The sequence below is a fragment of the Sebastes fasciatus genome, chromosome 6 (assembly GCF_043250625.1).
Source record: "Sebastes fasciatus isolate fSebFas1 chromosome 6, fSebFas1.pri, whole genome shotgun sequence".
NCBI classification, from domain to species: domain Eukaryota; kingdom Metazoa; phylum Chordata; class Actinopteri; order Perciformes; family Sebastidae; genus Sebastes; species Sebastes fasciatus.
In genome coordinates, this window is record NC_133800.1 from 32216798 (window position 1) to 32242811 (window position 26014).

Sequence of the window (26014 nt, forward strand, 5' to 3'; positions counted from 1 at the left end):
AGTGTGCTGACTTGACTATGACTTGCCCCAAACTGCATGTGATTATCATAAAGTGGGCATGTCTGTAAAGGGGAGACTTGTGGGTACCCAAAGAACCCATTTACATTCACATATCTTGAGGTCAGAGGTCAAGGGACCCCTTTGAAAATGGGCATGACAGTTTTTCCTCGCCACAATTTAGCGCAAGTTTGGAGCGTTATTTAACCACCTTCATGACAAGCTAGTATGACATGGTTGGTACCAATGGATTATTTAGGTTTTTATAGTTTCAAATGATGTCAGTATCTTCACTCTAGCTTTAAAACTGAGCCCACTACAACCTAAAAATCCCAAGTTGTGTTAATGCTTTAAAGAAATTAGTGGTGTTAAAACTAATTTGTGTTAACACACTATTATCGCGTTAACTTTGACAGCCCTATTACTGAGCTGAGTACTTCTTCCACCACAACATTTATGAGTCAAAGTTTTCAAACAGAAACTACAGATATTTCCTATTAATGTCATGTTGTGTCTGCTCTGACTGACAGGGAGAAGATGCTGCGTACGGTGCAGAGGAAGAATGGCTGCAGGAGATAAAACATGAATCAGCAGATAATGTTTTCCTGCAGCAGCTCAGAGTCTGACAGCCGGACGTGACGTGAGGAAGTCGACGCCGCGCGGTCGCTGGACCTCGACGTACGGCTCTGTAACATTCAGAGAAACGATGCAGACTGACGAGAAACAAGAGTTTTATTTGTCACACTTTTATAAATGGGGCACAGGCTGAGCTCACAGCCTTCAGGCAAAATATGTACTGTTCCTCAGCATCAGCACACACACACACACTCTCACACACACACTCAAACAACCTTAACTCACACACACACCTTCACTAGCAGAATGCAGCAACTCACTTCCAATGAGAGGACTTTAAAACAGAAGCATAGACACAGTATTCGCTCCTCGTTATTGATCTATTTTCACCGTAGTGGCGTCAAAGCAAACTGCAGGACAAGATGCATTTCAACACGAGCACAGGGCATCGGCTATAAAGCAGTAAAAATAGGCCCACAGCATTCAGCGGATATGAGTAATGGCAGCATGCTTGCACATGCACCCTGCACTGCACCGACCCTCTCATTATGTCAAAGGCTCTCCATTCACAGTTAGCCACTGGCAATAAGTGCATTTTCAGCTCAACCAGCACGTATAAAAAAATGCTGGGAGAGGATATTTTGACTTGCCATATGTGAAAAAAATGAAGGTATTTATGAGGATCAGAGAGCAAATTAACAAGAGTTAAAAAAAGGTAAAGTCACGGTGGATAAAAGGGAGTTTGATGGACGGATATCTGGAGGAAATGTCATGAAACACTCACACACCCAAACACACTCACAAACACATAATAAAAAACAATATCCATCAAATGTTAAACATCACCAACAACCTAAATTTCTTTACAAAACATCTGGTAGCACACATCGTACCCTGACAAAAATATCCAAAAAAGTTTAGCATTGCATTTATAAATTAGATACACTGAGTAGTTAAATTACGCATTTATATTATATTATGTTAAGACTGTTAAAACCACAGCGAGGGGCTCAAAGTGGGCAAACGGAGACTTTCAGAGACAAAAATGAAATAAAAAAACGCTCTGACAAACAACCGTCCAGGCAGACAAACTATACAAAGCACCAAACTGAGGGTAAATGTACAGCCAGAGTCGCCACTAACATGTGATATCCATGTTTGTCTGATGGTCTCACTGTGGTTCAGGGGGGGAAACAGCAGGCGGCGCTGCAGCCCGTCACTGGTCTTTGTCGTGCATCTGCTGCTGCATCTTATTCAGCATCTCCTGCATCCTCTTCAGCTGCAGACGGAGAGGAACGTTTAGATAAACTCATTAATAAATCCTGAAGCTTAATGCTAGCGGGTGTTTAATCCTTAAATAGATTAAATATCATACAGACTCTGGTTTATAAGCATTTTATAATTACTATTTTGCAATCTGGTTATATGCTTTATATTCTAGTCTTAAAACAAATATTTGTACATATTTCATATTTTTTATATTCTAATTTTCTTGTTTTTAATTTGTATTACTTATATTACTTTACATATATTGTTTATATTGCAGCATTATGAACATAATTTACATGTTTCATACTCCTTTATTTCTATTTTCTTACATCTCTTTAGGTTTATATAAGATCACTAAAGTATTTCTGATTCTGATTAAAGATAATAATCACTGATATTGTGGGGTTGACCAATAATTCAGTAACACTGGCACTAAATACATGATTTCATTCAGGATATTATTGATGAAAAGATGGATTTTAGTCCCAAATAATACATATTTAAAGGCTGCATATGGACACACATCAGAGACAGAATAGAATATTATACATATTCATGTATTCTAGTTTGTTTTGCTTATTAAGTTGGTATACCAAGTTAGAGTTCTAATCCTGTCTCTGATGTTTCCTCCCTGTAAATTGATGAGATTTATGCCACTTACATTTTATTTGTATAAAAATAACAGTGACTGTCCAGCTTACTTTTAAAGGAAGTCCTCCGTATTAGATGTCAGTCTGGAAAACATCCGAGGGACTCTGATTCAATAAAGGATTTTTAACTCACAATCAGAGTCCCTCGGATGTTTTCCAGACTGACATCTAATACCAAGGACTTTCTTTAAAAGTAAGATGGACATTCAGTTGTTTTTTATTTTTAACATATTCGTGATATTAGTGTTTTTTAGATATTTATGTTTATATTTTTGTCCTTTGAGTGTTATGTACCTGTGTGAATGTCATGTTTTCATATTACATCCCGCATTTTGTTTAATCTTTCTTTTTTGATATTTATTAAATTATTAGTTTCTTCTGCTAATATTAATAAAATATGAATCCTTAGTGCTAGTGCATGTCTTCCAGATGGCAAGGCAACTCTTTGTACTTGAGATATTTTATGCCTGCTGTCATTATGTAATAATTAGAAAGAAGAAGCTTTACTTTACTTACACGCTATAAAATATATAAATATATTCACTAACTGTTCTAATTTAAAATCCATTAGGTGAACAACTGAAGTTTAATAAACTTAAGACATTATTTTTAGCCTTTTAGTCACACAGCATGTGTTACTAGTTGGACCATTAAATAAGTTACATGAAGTATTCTCTCCGTGGTGAACGAGCTTCATGGAAATCATTTCTCAGTTAAGTTAGCAGCCATCTTGCACTGAGACAGCGACATCGTACAACACTTTAACCTCTTCTAGGAAACATTCATGAAATCAAAACATTCTTTGTTTGGTGAAACAGCAAACGTTGCTTCATACCTCCTCATCTTTCATTTTGATTAGTTTCTCAGTCTCCACATCTGGAGTGGACAGCGGCAGGATCGGGATGGGACTCTCCATACGGTTATCCTGAGCCAGTTTACTGAGGAGGAGGAGGAGGAGGAGGAGGAGGAGGAGGAAGAAGAAGAAGAGGAAGAAAAAGAAGAAGTAGAAGAAGAAAAGGAGGAGGAGGAAGAAGTAGAAGAAGAAAGAAAAGGAGGAAGAAGAAGAAGAAAAGGAGGAGGAGGAGGAAGAAGTAGAAGAAGAAAGAAAAGGAGGAGGAGGAAGAAGTAGAAGAAGAAAGAGGAGGAGGAAGAGGAGGAGGAAGAAGAAGAAGAAGAAAAGGAGGAGGAGGAAGAAGAAGAAGAAGAAAGAAAAGGAGGAAGAGGAGGAAGAAGACGTAGAAGAAGAAAGAAAAGGAGGAAGAGGAGGAGGAAGAAGAAGAAGAAAAGGAGGAGGAGGAGGAGGAGGAAGAAGAAGAACAAGAAGACGAGGAAGAAAAAGGAGAAAAAGAAGAAGAAGAAGAAGAAGAAAAAGAAGAACAAGAAGACGAGGAAGAAGAGGAAGAAGAACGAGAACAAGAGGAAGAAGAAGAAGAAGAACAAGAACAAGAAGAGGAGGAAGAAGAAGTAGAAGAAGAAAGAGGAGGAGGAGGAGGAGGAGGAGGAGAGGTGAAGCAGCCATATCAGTAATGACATCTACAAACATCATCAGTAATCTGAGCTGTTTACTAAACATCATCATCGTCTCTCTCTCTCTCTCTCTCTCTCTCTCTCTCGTGTTCTCACTCACCTGGTCATCTCCTGTATGCACTGCGCTCTGTAGTTCTCGTAGTGGACGTCGCAGGTCACGTCTTTCAGGTCGTGCATGTGCGAACGAATCAGCATGTTCCTCAATTTCACAAAGTCACAGTGCGACTGGTTCTCCACTGAGAAAAGAAATACATCAAATGAATTAATATAATCCAGGTTATGAGTTATTCAAACAGCTGCAGAGGTTGTAAATATATGAACGTACCTTCAACGATTCCCCAGGGGTACAGTCTCCCTCTGACTCTCTGCCCTCGGGCCTCCACCACCGTGTTACTGCCGATCACAGCGAACGGGGTGCACTCCTGCACACACACACACGCACACACACACACACACACACACACACACACACACACACATGAGGGTGGGTTGTTTTTATTTAACCCTGATCTGTCCAGAGAAAGCTGACTGAGCATGCAGGTATCCACAAACAGCCCACTGAGAAGCTTGAGAGAGGTGCGACTGTAAATGATGAGACACAGTTTGTTGTTTATTTTTCTTGCACAGATTTTCCCAGCTGATTTGTGGATTCATGTCACAAACCGAAAACACTTCGCTGCTCCTACGCTTCAGTTTAAGATCCCTTAAAGGGTTAAAAGGTCAGTTAGTAGATGAAGATTTACAGGCGAATATTTCTAAATCTTTGCACATGAGACTGATATTATCTGGATGGTTTGACATCCCACGAGGAGTAAGTGAGAACACTGAGGTCCAATGTATTTCTTCTGAGAACTTGGGGAGTTTTAGTCAACAGCAGAAGTGCATGTAATTAGCTGATTCCAGTATTTTTAGGCTCGATATATTTATATTTGACTACTCTTAAGCCAACAAAATAAATAATTATTCACTATTTCCACAACAGAATTTATTCCTGGTTGTGAAAAGATGACTTTAAAACAGCATTTAGATCTGTATGTGGGAAATAAGATTTATAGAAACTATAACCACACAACTGAACAAATAAAATATATTAAAAAAAAATCATCTAAATAATAATAAAAAGAAAGACATTCCTTTTATTATTGTATTTAATTTGTATAATTTTATTATATTTTACTGTTATTTTATTAATCACTTAAGTTATTGTATTTAATTTTGTAAATACTGTATTTAATAAAATTGTATTTAACCAGTTAACTAACTGGATTCTGTCGCTCTGACTCACCTTCAACTCTTTGTCAAGTTGTTTGAACTCTTCATCCTCATCGGAGTCGCATTCGGGGAACTGGTACACTTTGATCCCAAACTTGTCTATTTCCTCTCGTATCTAAAGATGAATCAGATTAATGCTTTCAGTGAATAACCTGCATACAGTTAAACACGCTGAATTCAGTGTGGAGCTGCAGTTCTGGGACTCACTCTGTCTTTGAGCTTTTTGATCTCGTTGGGCGTGAGGCAGTCGGCCTTTGCGATGAGTGGAATTATGTTCACCTTTTCGTGCAGAGCCTTCATGAACTCAACGTCAACCGGACGCAGCCTGCGGAGAGAAATACAGAGTCAGAATGAAGTAAGGTCATTAAAGTCCTCCAAATCAAAACAGCTTCAATTGATGACTTAATCCAGGAAATCTGCAGGTAATTTAACGCATTAACGTAACTTGCGGTTTTTAGGTTGTAGCGAGCTCAGTTCTAAAGCTAGAGTGACGATACTGGCATCATATGAAACTAGAAAAACTAAGAAAGCCATTGGTACCAACCATGTCATACTAGCTTAGAACGCTAAATAATACTAGCTTGTCGTGAAGGAGGTTAAATAACGCTCCAAACTCATGCTAAATATTGATGAGGAAAACTGCCATGCCCATTTTCAAAGGGGTCCCTTGACCTCTGACCTCCAGATATGTGAATGAAAATGGGCTCTATGGGTACCCACGAGTCTCCCCTTTACAGACAGTGTGTGTGTGTGTGTGTGTGTGTGTGTGTGTGTGTGTGTGTGTCTGTGTGTTGTTACCCGTGTCCAAACGGAGGGATGAAGTAGAGGCAACAGTGGACTCGGTTGTCCTGGATGTTCTTCCTGTTCAGTCCGCTCTCATCCCTGAAGTATTGCTCAAACTGCTGATCTATGTAGTCTGTGATCGGTTTCCAGCTAGGACACACACACACACACACACACACACACACACACACACACACACACACACACACACACACACACACACACACACACACAGGCACACAGACTACGTTAGCAGCTCCTCCATTAGCAGCAGTGTGAATTCAAGCGAGCAGCAGGTCTTCCAGCTCACCAATCGTTGTTGTTGACGGCGTCTCCGAACCCCGGCGTGTCGACGATGGTCAGCTTGAGCTTGACTCCTTTCTCCTCGATGTCTACAGTGTGTTTGATGATCTCGACAGTTTGGTTGATGCGCTCTGTAAAGCACCGACACAGAGAGGGAGACGGTGACGGGGAGGAAATGAGGTGAAGCAGCTGAAGCAGTTGAAGCAGCAGGTCAGCGATGAAGCAGAAGAAGTGAATGGTGCTGATGGAGTAATTCAGGGTTTTCACAGGACTTTCACTCAGGAGACTGGAGTTCAGCAACGGTTCAACAATGTGTAGTTGAGTTTGTGATCCAAAACACGGTGTTTTTCCCTAAACCAAGTGTTTTTTTGTTGTCTAAACCTATAGAAGTTGTAGTTTTGTTGCCTAAATCTAAAGAAACCTTTTTGTTTATGTTCAAAACGTGATGTTTCATTCAGTTTTACGTGTTAGAACGTGTTCACTTTCACTTTTACAACGTAGTAGGCGTAGTAGGCCCCTAATGACCCACATATATGGTGCTCATAGCGACTGATAAGGCCTATTTAATGGCTTGATAACAGTCGAATCGGGTGGATTTACTGACAATAAAAAAAAAATAGAATATCACCAGAATGTGCAACCAGCCCGTTCTCATTCCCAGAGCGTCAAATATGGAGGCTTTGTCACGGCTTTGTATCCTAAATCTAACTAAGATTTTTTTGTTTAATTCACAACACTAAAGGACAGTAAAGTGACGCTGAGGGGTCTGACAAAGCGTTGGGATGAGAACGTGTTGCAGTCTGGTGCAGCAGCAGATTGTCTGCAGCGCTACATGTTGCCAGTTAATCAATTAGAAAATGTACAAACTCAACTGGATTTCTTCAGTGAAGCAGCAGCAGCTGTGTGACGTGGTTAAATGACGAACAGTGGTCTGGTAGGTTCACATACTGTACATACCAGAGCAGTGCGTTCATTGTGATACAGAGAGAGATAATAAACAGCATAAAGACTCACCTTCAGCATTCAGTAACTTCCTGTCTTTGTAGAGGTCTGTGAGGAACAGGCTGTTGACCAGAGTGGATTTACCCATACCAGACTCTCCTGCACAGACAGACAGACAGACAGACAGACAGACAGACAGACAGACAGACATAAGGTCACAATGTATAAATAAACTAAGATAACAGTTTATTAGGTGCATTAGCTGTAGGTGTACAAGTCGAGTAAGTATCTTCAGCTACAAACTGACCTGCAACCATGAGCGTAAAATCGAAGCCTTTCTTCACAGACTTCCTGTGGACCTGGTTGGGTAGAGTTGCAAAACCAACATACTGTTTCTCCTGCGACAGGAAAAGAAAAGACACAAAGAAGAAGGAGGTGTTTAGTATTAATGCACGCTTTGATAAAGAACATGCCAATACTGTAGGTCCGTTGTTATTATCAGTGTATCTGAAAGTCATTGTGGAGCTGAAACAATTAGTTGATTAGTCAAACAGTAAAAATAATGACAGCTGTTTTGATAATCGATTAATTGTTTCAGTTATTTTTCAATCAAAAATGCAAAATACTCTAGTTACAGCTTCTCATGTTCTGATTTGTTGCTTTTCTTTATGTCATGTGATAGCAAACTGAATATCTTTAGGTTTTGGACTGTTGGTCGGATGAAACAAGACGTAAGGAAATTGTTGTTTTTTACTATTTTCTGACATTTTTAGGCCAAACATTTATTCCATTAATAGAAAAATAAACAACAGTGTAATGTGAAAACAATTATTAATTGTAGCCATATTGTCCTGAATAATCAATTGATTGTTTGGGTGACTGAAAGTAAGAAAAGAGAGAAAAATGCCCGTCTCAAATTAAGTGTTCATATTGTTTGTTTTGTTTGACCATCAGTCCAAATCCAAACATATTTAGTTATATTTATAATAGTTATTTTTACCATCACAAAGGAACAGTGGTGGAAGGTAACTAAATAAATTTACTGTATGTAAGTACTGCACTTATGTGCAGTTTTAAAGTACTTGTACTTTACTGGAGTATTTCGACTTTCTGCTACTTTATACTTTTTACTCCACTACATTTATTTATTTGATATCTTTAGTTAGTCCAGATCAACAACACAAAATATAATCAACAAAATAAATGATGGTTAATATTGTAGTACTATTATAGGTTAAGATAATATAAGATTATACTAAGGCTGTCAATCTATTAAAATATGTAATCCCGATTAATCACAAATTAATCTTTTATCTGTTCAAAATGTACCTTAAAGGGAGATTTGTCAAGTATTTAATAATCTTATCAACATGGAAGTGGGCAAAAATGCTGCTTTATGCAAATGTATGTATATATTTATTATTGGAAATCAATTAACAACACAAAACAATGACAGATATTGTCCAGAAACCCTCACAGATACTGCATTTAGCATACGAAATATGCTCAAATCATAACATGGCAAACTGCAGCCCAACAGGCAACAACAGCTGTCAGTGTGTCAGTGTGCTGACTTGACTATGACTTGCCCCAAACTGCATGTGATTATCATAAAGTGGGCATGTCTGTAAAGGGGAGACTTGTGGGTACCCATAGAACCCATTTACATTCACACATCTGGAGGTCAGAGGTCAAGGGACCCCTTTGAAAATGCCCATGACAGTTTTTCCTCACCAAAATTTAGCGTAAATTTGGAGCGTAGTTTAGCCTCCTTCACGACAAGCTAGTCTGACATGGTTCGTATCAAATGGGTTCCTTAGGTTTACTAGTTTCATATGATGCCAGTATCTTCACTCTAGTTTTAAAACTGAGCCCGCTATAACCTCTGAAAGATCGATTGCATTAATGCGTTAAAGAAATTACTGGCGTTAAAACTAATTTGCGTTAACATGTTATTATCGCGTTAACTTTGACAGCCCTAGATTATACTTGATATCCCTTTATTGTGTAAAGTTGTGTAATGCATTCATATAATATACATTATTCTGATGTATTCTGCATAATGAGTACTTTTGGTACTTTAACTTTATTTTGTAGGTAAAGTTCTTTTACTTATGTATAATTTTGATTGCAGGACTTTTACTTGTAACAGAGTATGTCTACTCTGTGGTATTACTACTTTTACTTAAGTAAAAGATCTGAGTACTTCTTCCGCCACTGCAAAAGACAAATAAAAGTAGCAGAACTGTGTATTATTGAGTATTTTTGCTTGAAAAATGATTTAAACAACAAATTAATGATCAAAAAAAGTTCAGTTTGGAATAATTGTTTCAGGTCTACAATAAAACATCACGAGCCAACAGCTTAAAAATAGCAGCAGACACCAAATAACTGTAAGAGTGCTCGGAGGGTTTATAATGTGAAAACAAAATGTATCTGGCAGCGTCTGACGCAATAAAAAACCCACCACAACAGACAGACGGCGTCTATAACACAGAAACATCTACAACTGCATGGAAAAACACGTGCACAGCAGCATTCCTCAGTCAGCAGCTGAGAATAAACCAGCGTCTCAGAGTTTCCACTCAAAACTCTCAGAGAAACACACAAAGAGAGCCACGAGATACCAGTCGCTCACTGGGTCACACAGTCGCTCTCTCAGTCTGCAGGTTGTCTCTGCTGCATCTGGCAGGACGTCATCTTCACCCGACAGTGTGTGTTGACATGCGTAGATATAAATACACACTCGAGGCCCGTCGAGAAGCATTCACACACCACACAGAAGCTGCATTCAACGGACCTGAAAAGATCTTTTTCTTCACTCTGCAAACGCACGAGCCAAACAAACAGTCAGAGTCCTTATAAGCTGTCATAACTTGTCACGGGCATTTCCGACAGCCCCCTCGGGTGAGGATCGGATTCACAAAAAACACACACAAGCGGTGCATTGAGTGCATAGCACACATACTTCACTTGTCAGAAAGCCAGAGGATGAGGAAAAACTTCAGATAAATCAGTGAGTAATCCTAATAACAGTCCAATCACCTCAGCAATAAATCAGTCACACACCTCCACAGAAAAGCAGAGATAAGATGCTGTCAGTGGGTCCACAGGTGTTAAGGCTTGTTGTTCATGCATTCATAAAGAAATCCTGAACTCTGTCTTTATTTCTCCACTCTTTTGTGTCTATTCTTCCCTCCAGAAATCCAACTTTTTTACCTTCTGCCTGGCTGTTCTCACTCGTGGGCACAGCAGCCGTTCCACCAGTTTTTCTTGCAGCATGATGGCATCCATCCCAAACCGCTCCAACACTGACGGACAAAAATAGCTACGGGTCTCAGAAAAATAGAAAAACAGCCCAGCAGGGAGCAGGGAGAAAAAAAGGCAGATTTGAAGCCTCGAGATCTTGATAAACTCTCGCTCTGTGTCGGTTCTCCAAACACTTCTCTTTCCTGTTTGTCCTCTTTAAATATGTGCCTTTTGTTCCTCCTACTTTCCTCCTCTTGATACCCCGTTTCTTTTCTTCTTTATTTCTTTCCTTCCTCTGCCCTACAGCGGTCCGACTCTCCCTGTTCAGACAGGTATGGAGGAATTCTCACTGAGAGGGAGGGAAAACGGAGCGTAGGGAGTAAGAGAGAGAGGTGGCAATTTGAGGGAGGAAACAAGGGAGGGATGGAAGACGCGAACGCCTAAAAGAAACTCATTCATTCAGCCTGTATTCCCTCCCCCAGCTGCTCGACAGTTGAAAAATAAACTGAGAGAAATGACCACCGAAGAGAAGCAGAGAGAGGAGGAACAGACAGAAAGTTTAGATGCAAAAAAAGGGAACTTGTTTGAACTTGACAGTGACAAAAGCTGCAGAACAAATAACAGATAAAGACACAAACACTGCATGTACAGGCCTGAGGAATGAGTTTATCTGATTAACAAGTTAATTAACTTGTCAATCCATGAGTACGTATGTGTGTGTGTGTGCTGAACAGACGCTGCTCAGCATCGTCTAGACCACTTTTTTATTGTATATTTTTTCACCTCATTAAAATAATGAGGTGTTTGAAGAAGTACTAAGATATTTTACTTAAGTAAAAGTACCAATAAAATAATGTAAAAATACTCCATTACAAGTAAAACTCCGACTTAAGTCAAACTACAGAAGTATCAGCAGCAACATGTACTTAAAGAATCAAAGTTAAAGTACTCGTTCGGCAAACTAATGGCCCTGTGACTGATATATTATCACATGATAAGAATGTTAATGCTGATGCATCAATTCATAAGCAGCACTTTACTGTTGCAGCTGGTAGTTTTAACAACTTCATATAAAGTTAGGAAGTTTAATCTGTTCCTTACGGGGTCGGGCCCGTTCAAAGAGTCACAAGTTAAATCGGAGGGGTCATGAGAGGAATGAAAAAGAAAAACAAAGTTCTGATACACAAATATAATTTTTTTGTGAAATATTAGACCCTTTCACCTCTTTAAGCCTCAAACAATTATCTAAATGAAACCATCTGGGAAGTTTAGAGGTGGAATGTCTCTAAGTTGGAACTGAAAAACATCTGAAATGTGACGAGGAGCCACAAGTAGACTGTTTCTTTATAAGGGGTCACAACAAGTCAAAAAGGTTGGGAACGATTAGTTTAATGCATTGTGTTTTTTTATTTATTGTAAGTAAAATCATAATCTGAAAAGTATAAAATAGAAGTATTCAACGAAAGTATAAGCTAAATTGTACAACATTTTATTTTACGTCTTTAAATGTATAAAGACAGAAGAAATAAGAAATAAACATTAAAACCAACACATTCAAATCCCTAAATATGCAGGTATGCTGCAGCTGACGGTTGGAGATAGTCATCGAAACATGATACGCTTTCAGGTGAGTCTTTCAGGTACACACACAGACTGTATATAAGGAGTGGACGTACCGTAGTCACTGTGACGTCACCCATTGGTTTGTGGACTACGATTTTGAAGCCCAGAGGGTGGAGCTAAGTACAGCTAAGTACAGCTGAATGCTGAATAAGACATTTTTATGCGACCAAAAAGGTTAAAATTAACCTTCATGAACTGAAAACACACAGTGAAAGGGTTAAAGTTGTAAGACGAAAACACGGACAATTCCCAGACCGGACAACGCCGTGGTGGCGACCTGTCAATCACAAGGTAGCCCCGCCCTAAAGCATCCCCTGCTTTATGGTCTATTTGACTCTAAATGGGACCATAAATGAACATCATGCTGTATTGAAGAAGACTTGAAACTAGTGACTGAGACCATAAACTCATGTTTACAATGTTTACTGAAGTAATAAATCAAGTGAGAAGTAGGCTCATTTTCTCAAAGACTTCTATTAGCAACCAGAGGAGTCGCCCCCTGCTGGCTGTTAGAAAGAATACAAGTTTAAAGTACTTAAACTTGGCTATTTTCAGACCCAGAGGTAGCGCACTGGGTACACAGCAGTCAGAAATACTGCCTGTCTTTATGCTAAACTAAGCCAACCATCTTCTGTCTGTAGCTTTATATTTACTGTACACACACGTGAGTGAGTGGCATCAATCAATCTTTACCTAACTCTCGGCAACAACACAAATAAACATATTTCCCCCAAATCTCAAACTATTCCTTTAATATTGACGTTAATTCACATATGTCACATGTTTTACATCAAGTTTGTTAGGTCACTAAAATAAATTGTTATAGCAGATATCTATGATGCCTTTTTTATCTAAAAAGCTTTGGGTAGCTCCAGTCTAGACTGTAATGAAAAGGATGTAAAGGAGATCAGCCACCATGTCGAGGTGAACGAGGTACATTTCATGGCAGAGGTTGCAGCCGATTGCTTCCAGATGTGATGGCGGTGTGTGTGTGTGTGTGTGTGTGTGTGGGTGTGTCCGGCTCATACATGATGTCGGCCGCAGAGTTTAAACGCTCTTTGAAATAAAAGACCTTTTTTTTTTTCCTCTTTTCTTTCTCCAAAATAGGCACACCCCGCGGTGATGCCACGTACAGGATGTGACCGTCCCACTCCACGCCACCGGAGGGCAACAGAGGGAATCAACTCACATAAAAAAAGTTTAGGGAAGGGAGGAAACAATCTCAGCCGCGGTGGTGCTGATGTAAACATGCTAGATGAAGAGTTTAGGTCATTGTAGACATGAAAGAGTGAGTGTGTGTGTGGAGGGGGGTCAATCTGAATAGAAGAAAAGAACAGATGTCATGAAATGGTTTGACAATAGACCCCCAGCTAACCCCCCCACCCTCTGAGGCCAGCTGTCCCTTTCTCCCACAGACGACCAGACAGACAGACTAAATATAATCTTTACCAGTCACACCTCTTTTGTTACTTTGCAAATCTGACATTATGTTCAATTAAACATCTCCCGTTACAAAGTGAAGGCAACAAGTTGAGTCTTGTGTAATCGTCGTCATTCACACCTTCATCGCAGACACTTAATGTCATGTTTGTGTTGCTGCTGACACCTCTCAGGTAAACAACGGTTATCTCAGACATGCACAGGGAATCTGAGTTAAAGGTTACCGGATCACAGAGGTGGATTATAATCTGTAGATACAAATCAATCTGGTGTCATTTATTATGTTTTGACCTGTTTTATTGGATAAAAGGACTCGGATATATTCCTAAAGGGGCTTAAGAAAGAGATACAACCAGATTAATTCTTGGCACTTTTGTTGTTATTCTGAGATGACATCAACATTTTCATTTAGTCACTAACAAGACATGAACACGCCCCCAAAAAAAGACATCCATATGTTGGAAATGATCCAATTCTCCATGTCATAAATAGTAAAATAAATGAAATGGACGCTCATTAATCCTGAGAAGTGTTTCAGATATTTAGTCGTCTTTCCTCGACTACTTACACAAAGCCTGAACCCATTTTGAATTATCTTTATTCATCTTTCATTTACATATATTTATTCTTCCCTTTGTCTTAAATTATCTCCGTTCTCTTGTGAAATGGGAAACCGAAAATAAAATATACAAAAAGCTACTGCTGAACAGACAGATCCTCTCGCACCAGATTTAAGACTTGTTTCAAACACACAGTTAAACTAATGAAAGATCAATGAATGCAGAAGTTATCCACCTCAGTCTATAACTGCCTGAACATCTGGATCTGAATCTTACTGTACAACTACTTACTGATCTTACAATCGTACTGTATATTGTAAGAGAGACTCGTCACTGCTGTTGTAGAGTGACTAAATTGTCATCTAAGTCGCCTCTCTGGCGTTTTGCAGCTGATCAAACACAGAGAGGGAAGGTAGTAGAGAGTACGACAGGTGCAGAGGGACGTTAAAGACAAACCATGAGTCAGGACTGATGACGGGAAGCAGGGACATAAAAAACCTCTCCAGACTCTCATGCTGTCTTTGGCTTTCACATGATCGTATAACTCTATATTTTGTGGTTTGTTCTCTTTGTGAGCACATTTTTAGACATTGTCTTGTTTGTTGCAACTATTTTCTCTCTGTCTTTACTCCGTTCTGTAAAGCACTTTGACACTGCTGCTGCAAGTAAAGATTATTTTCTGTGTCAAATGTTGATTGTTTAGCCCATAAAACAAACCCTCTAAATGTTTAATTTTATATTTATATAAAACAGAGAACAAGCTGAACATTTTTACAGTTTAGAAGCACAAACCAGAGAATATCTGGCATACTTGCTCAATAAGTGACTTAAATCATTAATACATTTTCACAGTTTTTGCAGATCAACTTTCTGTCGATCGACTTAAAGGCGCTAAATGCGAGATTGGGAGCATTTCTATTGCCTTTCAACACGGCGAATGCGAGTAACGGACGTGTCTAGAAGGGAGCCCGCAAACTGTGGAATCTGATCTGAGATCTGCAAAAACTCTCGCAAGACTCGCTGCCCGACGACCTATTCTAACCTTAACCATTCGAGATCAACGCCTAACCTTAACAATCTCGCAAGAGTTTCCCCAGATGCGGGCTCGCCTTTTAGCCGCTACCGCGAGCCACAGCTCGCAGCTACCGGTGCTAACTAACGCTAAACAGTGCAAACAGTGGACTGACAGAGATAACAGTTTACCTGGCGCCATCGGTCGGGACGACGTTATCAGCTGTAACCGCCGTATAAGGGCAGAGCAGAGTGGAAGCCATGAGCTAGGCAGTGTGGCATACATGCACTAAAAGCATACACCGGCAGCCCGGCTATGTCAACAAAGCACAGAGAAGCTCTGATTACAACACACTCAGAAGGAGAGCAACTTCACTCTCTGCTCAGGTAGACATTACTCCTTTATATCTTTACATAGACAATAGTTGTTTGCTGCTATATTAATGCTTTGGATATCGTATAGAGCATCTTTAACAATTAATCAAGCGAATGCATTTGCAATGCTTTGAAAAGCGCCTTTATAAATAAAGACTGATAATGTGTTAATACTGTATTACTTGTTTTACTTTTAAACAAATTTCTATCTTAGTCTTCACCAACTGTCTGTCATTTGGACAACATTGTGTTTAAAGAGAAGTGGGAAATGTACAGCCTCAGGACAAAATATGGTCTCCGACTTTGTGCTTCTAAGTTTTTTGTTTTCCTCTTTACAACAAGTACAAGAAGAGACTCCTTCGTTATCAGAATATTAATAATAAATGTACCATGACTGTCAGTCAGTATGTTGGACGGTGCTGCAGAGGCAGAGATCCAGATATCAGCCACTCAGTCAGCAGGCAGCTCTCAGCTTCTTCCTCTCAGTCACACTAAGTCATGGCCTTTAAGGAAACGACTCTGAAAAGCCCCCAGCAGTCCACTCCACTGCCAGGGTACACACTCACACAAACACACAAATATAAGCCTTAATCCAAATGAGTCTGGTCCAACAGCGTGCCCATCATTCCCTTCTGCCAAACACTCTCAAGAGGCTACAGTGATGAGAGACACCACAACAACACAGACACGCTGAGAAGACTTTTTAAATCTCCACTGACCATGAAAAGACTCCTCACACATTTAACAGCTGACAGCAACGGCATAACAGTAGCTACTCTATAACAATTTCTCAAAAATCAAAGTTAAAGAGGAATAACTGGTGGCCAAAGTAAGTCAAATAGTACTTTCCACCCTTGTTCTTAACCAGTGCGGACTCGCAATGATCTAGAAATTCAGTCGTCTCGGTCAAACTGTGCTGATAACCTGGGTTAAAATGGTGTAATGTGTTGCAGCCAGACGGCCTGTGATGCAGCAGTGAAGAGCGGTGACCTTTACTGATGACTTCTCTGCATCTCCCGGCCGTCCAGCTGACACTTTCACACCATTAACCCCGACTACTTCGCCTGATTTTGTTGCCTGCCTACCAGTGAGTGAGGCGAGGGAGAGATAAGGGGAGATAGGAGGGGTGAGGCTGGGTGAGACAGAGGGAGAGGGGTACAAAAACAACTTAAATGGACCCTGAGCCCCCCTGGCCTCCTCTCTCCTCCTCTGTTTTCTCTCCTAAGAGATGCACTCGGCTCTTTAACATGCTAATCTGACAGCATGTAATTGCTCAGGCAACAATAAAATTGCCTCACTGAAGGACACTTTGCCGTCGTAGCCCAGTTTTAGCATCCGCCGATTCAGTGACAATGGGACGCTTGTGGGAGCGTGGCTGTAACCCTGAATGGTATGATAAACATGTCGTATCCCTGAACATTTAGCAGAACGATTCAATCAGCTAAATGTTGTCAGGAGAGAAAGTTTTCAGGAAGGTTGGAAGTACAAAAATGAAGGACACAACTTCTGATACTCACAAGGATAAGTCAAACTACAATGAATAGATCCTACAAACAAGTATTATCTGTCAAAATTAGTCATATTTTTGCACTGTGATACGTTCCTTCACTATCATAAACTCACACACTGTAGGTTATTTTGAATCAACCACACATATACCGTCCTACTGCCGGAAATACTCACTCAAGTACCACATGTGTATCATTCTACAGCTGAAAATAGTCCCCAACAAATGCCCTATTTCCTTCCGTTTGGTAACGTCTGTTAAAAACTACAGTGCCCAGCTTGTTTAGAAAATCAAATTATATATATTTGTTACCTGTTCTGTCTAACCCGGTGTCACAGGAAGGTGTATAAATAACATGATTTTACAAGGACATTCTATACTATTTTGTACGCAATGCAACAAAACTACGGTAACGTCCGCTGTTAGGTTGAGGCAACAAAACCACTTAGTTAGTTTATGAAAAACATCATGGTTAGGTTTAAAATAAGTACGTAAACTAAGTAAAATATGTACGGAAACAACGTAACTTAAGTACGGAAAACACGTCACAAATGTCACTAACTTAACGTTCAAAACAAAACACCGGTCTCCAGAACAAGAGAATAGGTGGACCTTTAGTTGAGACTGTTTTTTCAACTGCTGTTTCCAAACTGTGCTGCTCAATCTCAGCCTTACGTTCTGCTTTAATAAGAATTAAATGTTAAAAATTAACTTTATGTGATTGATTAAAGTATTATTCAGATTTGTTTGGATTTATTTACACAGAGAACGGTTGTGAAATAATCTTAATTCTCTTCGTTTGTTTCATGAGATCACTGCTCGGGCTCCTGATCCCTATTTCCAAAGAACATGTAATCCCAAATCCCGAACATATCAAGGCCGACAAAATACTTGAAAAGATTTTTTCAAAGAATCTCTCTATCTGGGTCAACCTCCGGTTACTTTCTGAAAGCTAAAAGCTTCTTGAAATGCAGAGCCAACGAATGAGAGGCACTGCACAGTTACATATAAAACTCAGAGAGGAGAAGTAGGTGAGCTGCTTCAGGTACAAGACGAAACAAACACGCTCTACTGGATCATTACATGCGTGTTTGCAACATGACAAAATGAAAGAATGTGAACGTGAACACACCGCAGGCCAGAAACTCCAACACCTGAACAAGAACGAGGGCACCGAACGTCACAGAAGAAAAACACTCCAAAGAAAACTTGTAGAGGCATGGAAAGATAACAGAAGCTGCTTTATCCGACATGGCTTCATACATGGCTTCATATGTTCTTTACTGCGTCTCGATTGTTATATCGGGCATGCAGAAGCCTGTCAGTCATCTCACACTGATGCTGAGCAGTCAAACATTGTTCAAACCCACAGAACTTTATTTTAAATTGTAGTTAATGTCAGGTTAATTCATGGGAAATGTGTATAAAATGATGCACAAGACATCTAGAACATAATGAAGCCATAAAGAGAGTCCACATCTTGGGTTTTCATTCTGTAAACATTGCATTGCTTCAATGAAGATGATACAGAATGTCTGATACTGTCAGAGAGACGGGGTGGAAGATGAATTTTCCTTGAAGCTACTTAAAGGAGAGACAAAAGACAGAAACTGTAAATAAATTAAGAAGTAAAAGACTTCTTGGATCAGCCACTCTCTCCTTCTCCTCTTACAACTTTTCTTTTCTGCTGAAAAGCCGGAGCCACAGGGGGTTCAAATCCCAGTTTCATTACCCCACCCAACCCCCCGAGATACGCCTATTACTGCCCTGCAGCTGGTCCGCACCGGGAGCTGGTGAGGGTCCCATCTGTGGCAGCGAGAGAGAGGAGGAGGGTGGAATAATGGAGGAAGAGTGAAGCGAGAGGTGACACATGCACCAACATCTGTTCACTGCTGCAGAGAGAAGTCATCGTATGTAATGTGACAGTGATGACATCTCGGAAGTGAAAACAAGGTGTGATAACGCTGAGATAATTCCTCAAAATTACATTTAAATGACCACGTTCTAATAATGCACGCCTTATAAAGAGTTTGTAACTGGCAACTTTTGGGTCTGCTGAGTCATTAATAGTCAGGTTATTGATGAAGTCATTAATAAAGGGTGTCTCACTCTCTAATTAGCCATCACGTCTGCAGTTATAAATGTTAATAAGTCAGCAATAATAACAGGTTTCTCACTTTCTACAACTCTACAACACAAAAACTTAGTAATTCATCTGTAATGATATGATAGATGTTAATAATTAAGGTTTTGTAAATAACAAGAAATAAAGTCTTGAATTGTGAATGTTAATATGTTATTAAAGGTGCTAAATGTGAGATTGGGAGCATATCTCTTTTCTCCGCACGGCTCTCAACATGGCCACGGCTGAGCCGCAGCTAACAGCGTGTACAGTGGAAACAACGGCGTCGGTCGGGACGGCGTTATCAGCTGTAACCGCCATTTGAGAGCAGTGCAGAGCAACAGCCGTGAGCTAGGCTGTGGGGCAAGACAGCAGACAGTGGGTGGCGGTACCACTGTTTTTCACTCTGCGGCTCACGTTATCGCAGTTTCACAAGCGTGTCGGAGAACTACGGTGGCATTCAGGTAACGTAAAAATGCGAGGAGCAACATGGCGGACTCCTTGAAGAGGACCCGCTCCCTACGTAGATATGAAGGGCTCATTCTGAGCTAATGAAAATACAACGATTCTTATGGTACGTGTCCACAGGGGCGTTTTTTATCGCAAGGGGACGCGACGCTTCCCAACATTGGACGCTTGGTGTGCTGTCCCTAGAAACAAGGCACTCGGCTCCTGATTGGACAAACGCTTTCCCGCCGTTGGCTGCTGCTCCCAGCTTTCAAACCGGAACCAGTATGGAGGCTCGTTTGGAAACTTTCTTCTCTTATTTCACGTAAATAGTTCACTGAAATGTGTTTCTGAAAACATTTGAGGCGAGAAATAACCCATGCAGTTGATGAATCTGTCTTTATTTTGGATCGACAACATTTATTTTAAAAGATCCTCGGGAGTTTCGAGAGGCGGCGAGTCGCGTCGGACGCCCGTGATTTGCATAAAGTAGACGAGCCCTCAACTTTATGCAAATGAGGAGCGGGCGTCGTGACGCCTAGTCTCTCGAATCGCGACGCCACGCTACCAGAATGCATTGCGCGGCTGCTTACACAGACAATGAATGGGGGGCGTGGAAAGCACGGAGCATGTGGACACGTACCATTAGTTTCAGGTGATTATACACTAATTAAAACATAGTTATGAATATTATATTCCATTTATGCTAATAGATCCCCCGAAATTTTACACATGAAGTGTCTCTTCTATGATCGGTTTCTTCTCTTTGTATGATTGTAACATTCCTGCAAAAACTATAATGAAGCTGCTGTTATTTATGTCTTAATTCAGACACTAAAATCTGATGTTGAACAGCGAATAAATGGACCTTGTTTTGCCAACTGATGTGAACATGTTTAGATGATTGTAGCAGCACTGGTAATATCTGAAAAAGACATCAAAACATTTATATTTAGTCAGGATGTTTTTACAACGGTAACCATGTTATTCTGGATGTGGTTCATTTGCTCCTTGTGTGCTTCACCATATCAGGGTGACACATCCGTGATTGTGATTTTTCTCTTTCTGATCTGTCGTGAAAAAAAGAAAACTGTACAGTGAATACCCACCCACACCCAGAATAATCACAGCAACGGGATTGTGGGTAGGTCAGATGGTGTCGTCCACTCGCTTCGAAGAAGTGATGAAAACAGATTAAAAAAAGACTGTTGCCTGGCAACGTAATATCACAGCAAAGGAAGTGACGGGAGCGTTTATGGCGATGTGAGGGAGTGAGACATGGAAAGAGGACGAGGAGAAGGGAGGGGACTGCTCTGAAAATATTGATTTTAGGATTGATAATCAGTTATGGTTCTTTCAGCAGCTATGATCTCAGCGTTCACTGAGTACTATTCGTTGTTTTAGTCCTCCTCCGCAGCCTGGATGATCCACAATATGAGGTATTTTTCTCAGAGTGCCCAACAGGGTCAGATGCAGTAGAGTATGTGGGAGTGAAGAGCGGCTGAAAGCCAAGAAGCAAAACTAACGAGGTGTAAAAACTGTAGTAATCTAAATACTGAGCATGAGTGAATGACAGCACGTTTAGTAGTGGATGAAAATGTATTGTAATTTTAAGGTATTTTCACAGTTTCTGCACAAACAGTTAAAGCTACATTTACAAGCAGCAACAATCACACTAATCCAGGTTTTCCAGCAATCCACACACAAGCTTGTGTGCCCGTCTGTGTGTGTGTGCTGCGGTAGTAATGCCATGTGATCACAATCACTTCAACTACTGGATTTGGTCCAACTGGGAATTTTTGGGAAAAGGCAAATCTGTCTGCAACCTGACCAGCTTACAGTATATCTGAGGACAAAGGGCAACGAGGAGACTAAATACGTAGGGTTGTAAATCACGAGTTTCATCACGATACAATACGACACATTATTTGCTGATATAACAAAGTCTAACTAAATGGTTATGCTGTATAGAGATATAAAATATGCCATACGTGTTGATATATTTGCTATTACAACACCTACAGTATTGATGCATTTTCATCTTTAAAGTTGCCTTTTGGTGCTTCACGTGAATCATGTTGTTGATGGACACTATGGGTGATTTTTAGGGGTTTCAAAGTTAACGCGTTAAAGCAAATTTGTTTTAACGCCACTAATTTCTTTAACGCATTAACGAAACTTGCAATTTTTTGGTTGTAGCGGGCTCATTTTTAAAGCTACAGTGAATCCATTGGGGTCCCTTGACCTCTGACCTCCAGATAAGTGAATGAAAATGGGTTCTATAAGCAGCTGTTGTTGTCTGTTGGGCTGCAGTTTACCATGTTATGATTTGAGCATATTGTTTTATGCTAAATGCAGTACCTGTGAGGGTTTCTGGACAATATTTGTCATTGTTTTGTGTTGTTAATTGATTTCCACTAATAAACATATACATACATTTGCATAAGGCAGCATATTTGTCCACTCCCATGTTGATAAGAGTATTAAATACTTGACAAATCTCCCTTTAAGGTACATTTTAAATTACATTAAATATTTTAATCGATTGACAGCCTTAATATCGCGATAATATTGTTACCGTTAATTCTTTTGTTCAAGTTAATCATGTAGTGAAAATCTGATATTGTGACAGCCCTACTTCTAATATTTACTCTATGCATGTATATCTATAAGAGTAGATGAATAACACCTCTCAGTGAAATACAATCCGATAACAACACCAACTGGAGCTTCACAATCACCATAAAGTTGAGTCAATAAAAGCAAAACCTGGACATATGAGTATTTATTGCAGGGCTGTTGTATTACATTGCATTAGTTTTAGCTCGGTGAACCTCATAAACTGGCAGCTGTAGAATAAATGGTTAGGCAGTATAGACATATAATATATGCCATAAGTGTGGATGTATTTGCTATTACAACACCTACATTGATCGTATGAAGTCATTATTCGGTCCTATTTGATCTCAGCCCCTCTAAGGTGAAGTACAGTGACAGACTACACTTCTACTCAAAAAGTGATATTACAAAATTTCATTTTAGACATTTATTATACATTTATATACTATTTTATTCCTATATTACACTACTTTTGTGAACCTAAGACTTTAGTAAACCAATTTCAAGCACCAAAACACTTGGTCCACATGAGTAAAGGTGTGTTTTCACCAGAGATTTGACGAATTAAATAAAAAAAACGACTACAACTTTTCAGCTCTAGGGCCGTATTATCTCTTTACACAGTGCTCCGGGACAAATGACAGCCTCAGGAGGAGGAAGAGAGCTGAGAGTGTTCTGCAAGTTTTGGTATGAAACACATGGGTATCGTGTGTGTTATCAAAGGTGAATTTAAGAAGACATGTATCATTAGTTGGAAAAGCCTGATAAGGTATTTTATTACAATCTCTCGGATATCTCACTATGATGGGAACTCCCCAGCTTGCTGGAGAAATTGTGGAAATCTGAATGCACATCATTACCACGTTTTTTGGGATTGTCCTGTCATTCAAGAATATTGGAGAGAGATTCATGATGCCTTACAAGATATTTTCAGATGTCATGTTTCCATGGAGTGCAAGACTTTATTTTTCGGACTTACGCCTCAAGAATGGTTGAAAAGAGACAAATATCTATTAAATATATTGCTGGCAGCTGGTAAAAAGGCTCTTACGAGGAAGTGGTTATCACAGGAGAGCCCAACTCTGAATACATGGATGGACATTACAATGGACATTTATAAAATGGAGAGGATAACATAGTATGTTAACCATAAACTGGAATTATTTGTGTCACGCTGGGACAACTGGGTCAACTATGTAACACCCCACAGGCCAGATTTTCTTTTTACAAATCTATGATTGTATGATAATGAAAAGATCACTCCCTATCTGTTCATACTGTTGTTTTCAATGTTTGTTTTTATGTGTATAACAAATCTTAAAATATGGCACTTTAGACAGACATGGTTTTGTGGTGTATGTATACAGGATCTGCAAATTATGTTATGTATGTTTGTTGCAAAATGTCAATTAAAATATAATTCCCGTCGACCATGCAACTTTTGTCTTTCCAGGTCAAAATTGACCTAGTCTGGTTTGACTGTTTTTTAAAGCAGACATTATAAATTATCACCCAATTCTGTATTACACCTTTTTGGCCAATTTCATTCCAACTCATTACCACACATTTTTTTTTTTTTGGAATTCAGGGTCAATAAACCTAATTGATATGAAATTAAACCTAATTTTTTTAGGAAAAAATGCAGAAATTATGAATTATTTGGACTATATTCAAAATTGGAGGAATATTGTTGATGGATTATCACAGACCGGTATATGTCAACATTTGGTCAGAATATTACAAATATTATAATATTAAAAAAATGTTTAATGACAGTGTGACACATTGCACCACCACAGATGCTATAATTTGGGATAAAATACCCATAATGCAACGAAAGTAGTGGTCATTATTATTTTTTTGCAAAGACCATATAAGGGAACCAGCCATGTAATTTTGGGGCAATTAGGTGAAAGACATTCATATTTATGATATAATGAAGTTTGAAAACGGTTCATATTTGACCCGAAGACAACAGGAGGGTTTAATGGACACTATTTTATATCTATTAACAATCAGGTTTGCTGAATCATCAAAGCACACTCAGCACGTGTAAATACTGCTCTCTCCTGTCATTAGACACTATGCCAAGAGGAGTAGGAGGAGGAGGAGGAGGAGGAGGAAGGCCCTGGGTCATCAGAGATGCGACCTCCCCTGCAGGCTCATGTGGCAGCTGTGTTTCTGAGCTGAACAATGGTTGGGAAGGGTTCACTAAAGGCAGCCAGCAGCCAGCAGCAGCCCTAACTGTAATCATGACGTTGATAATTAGGTCAGTCCATCGGCCGACTTAATGACAGATAATAATACTAAAGAGGAGGAGAGGATGGAGAGGAAGGATGCTGCCTCTTGGGTACCATGTTGGCTGCCTGCTCCACATATGCGTCTAAAAATGAGACCAACCCCCCACCGCCTGTCAGCCTGCTGATCACAGCTCAGCCTGTGATGGCATGGATGCCCTCAGAGCATCATGCATTTATATATAAAACTGACAGAAAAATGTGCACATCGAGGAGGAAAATGTGCGATGTGAAACGTAAATACTGCTGATGCTGCTGCAATCGAGGCCATCCAATGCGTGGATGTATTCTGACAAAGCACTATATTGCAAATGCATTCTCAACAGCATTAAAATAAATAGATAAAAAAGGATGTTTTCTTACCTCGGTGCCTTCCTCTGTTGGTCATTACCGGATGGATGGATGAGGAGGTGCAGGTGCATGGATGAAGAGATGCAGAGCGACGCCCAGGAGACACAAACATGAAGCAGTCACTGCATTGATCCTCAATAAACACACACATACACAGCTGTAAATAAATAAATAACATCCATGCTCACCTGTTTTCACCGGGATCCGGCTCTTGTATCTGATGTTGGCCGTCATGTTGACCGCTCTCTCTCTCTCTCTCTCTCTCTCTCTCGGCTCACAGACAGCGGCCCCCTCGCTTCGCCTCCAAGCCCCGGACAGACAGCAGGAGGGCGGGCTGAGCTGACAGATGAAGGCTCCTCCTCCTCCTCATAGATCCAGCCAGTCACACTGCAGAGATTCCTACAAGCAGAGGTGCTACAGGATGCCACGAGGGGGTTAGAGTCCACATCAACCTCACTGACATCAATGTAAATCTATATATTACATATAACCAGCCAGAAATACATCTTAGTTTTTTAAAAGGCAGCCCAACATGTTGCATTTGTTGATATAAATCCTTGAGAATCCATCACAAAAATGATCATATTAATATCAATCAGATATTTTACAAGCAATCATGGATGAATATTCATACAAATCATTGGACCCACCATAGAAAACCTCTGTTTCTATCTGATAAACCTACAGATTCAACACTTAACTTCCTCTAGCTTCAAGTTTCCCTTTGCCAAGTGTTCATCTTTTAACTTAAACTTGAAAAACAATCATCATATATAGTACATACGGGTATGCATGAAATTTGACATCTGCAGTTAACCCATCCTAAGCAGTTAGGAGCAATGAGCTGCTGTAAAATGCCCGGGGAGTAACATGGGGTTCAGTGTCTTGCTCAAGGACACTTCGACATCGGACAGGAGCCAGGGATTGAACTGCCAACCTTGCGGTTAAAGGACGACCATCTGCAATATAAATGTATTCAACCTTTTATCTCCATTTCAATCAGGTTTTAGACCTAATCATTCCACCACCACAGCTCTTCTAAAATGTACTAATGATGTGTTCTCATCCTTTGATAAAGGCCAACTGACAGGTGC

The 26014-nt window shown here is 40.0% G+C and overlaps 2 protein-coding genes across 3 annotated transcripts in view; one reads left to right on the plus strand and one right to left on the minus strand.

The window, feature by feature from the left end:
• prnpb (prion protein b) overlaps positions 1 to 26014 on the plus strand; it is a 201354-nt gene that overhangs the window by 38392 nt on the left and 136948 nt on the right. The gene's annotated exons all lie outside the window — the stretch shown is intronic.
• Positions 712 to 25265, minus strand: septin5a (septin 5a). Of its 2 annotated transcripts, XM_074639361.1 has the most exons (12): positions 25109 to 25265; positions 24933 to 24946; positions 7627 to 7717; positions 7392 to 7478; positions 6385 to 6508; positions 6090 to 6224; positions 5499 to 5616; positions 5305 to 5406; positions 4345 to 4441; positions 4120 to 4255; positions 3328 to 3430; positions 712 to 1852 (listed from the first exon to the last, which is right to left on the minus strand). In XM_074639361.1, exons 1-12 carry the CDS (start codon positions 25152 to 25154, stop codon positions 1790 to 1792), a joined length of 1116 nt encoding a protein of 371 aa, XP_074495462.1. In that variant the 5' UTR covers positions 25155 to 25265; the 3' UTR covers positions 712 to 1789. The 2 variants fall into 2 exon arrangements, with proteins under 2 accessions (XP_074495462.1, XP_074495461.1); XM_074639360.1 differs by lacking the exons at positions 24933 to 24946; positions 25109 to 25265 and adding an exon at positions 10539 to 10921.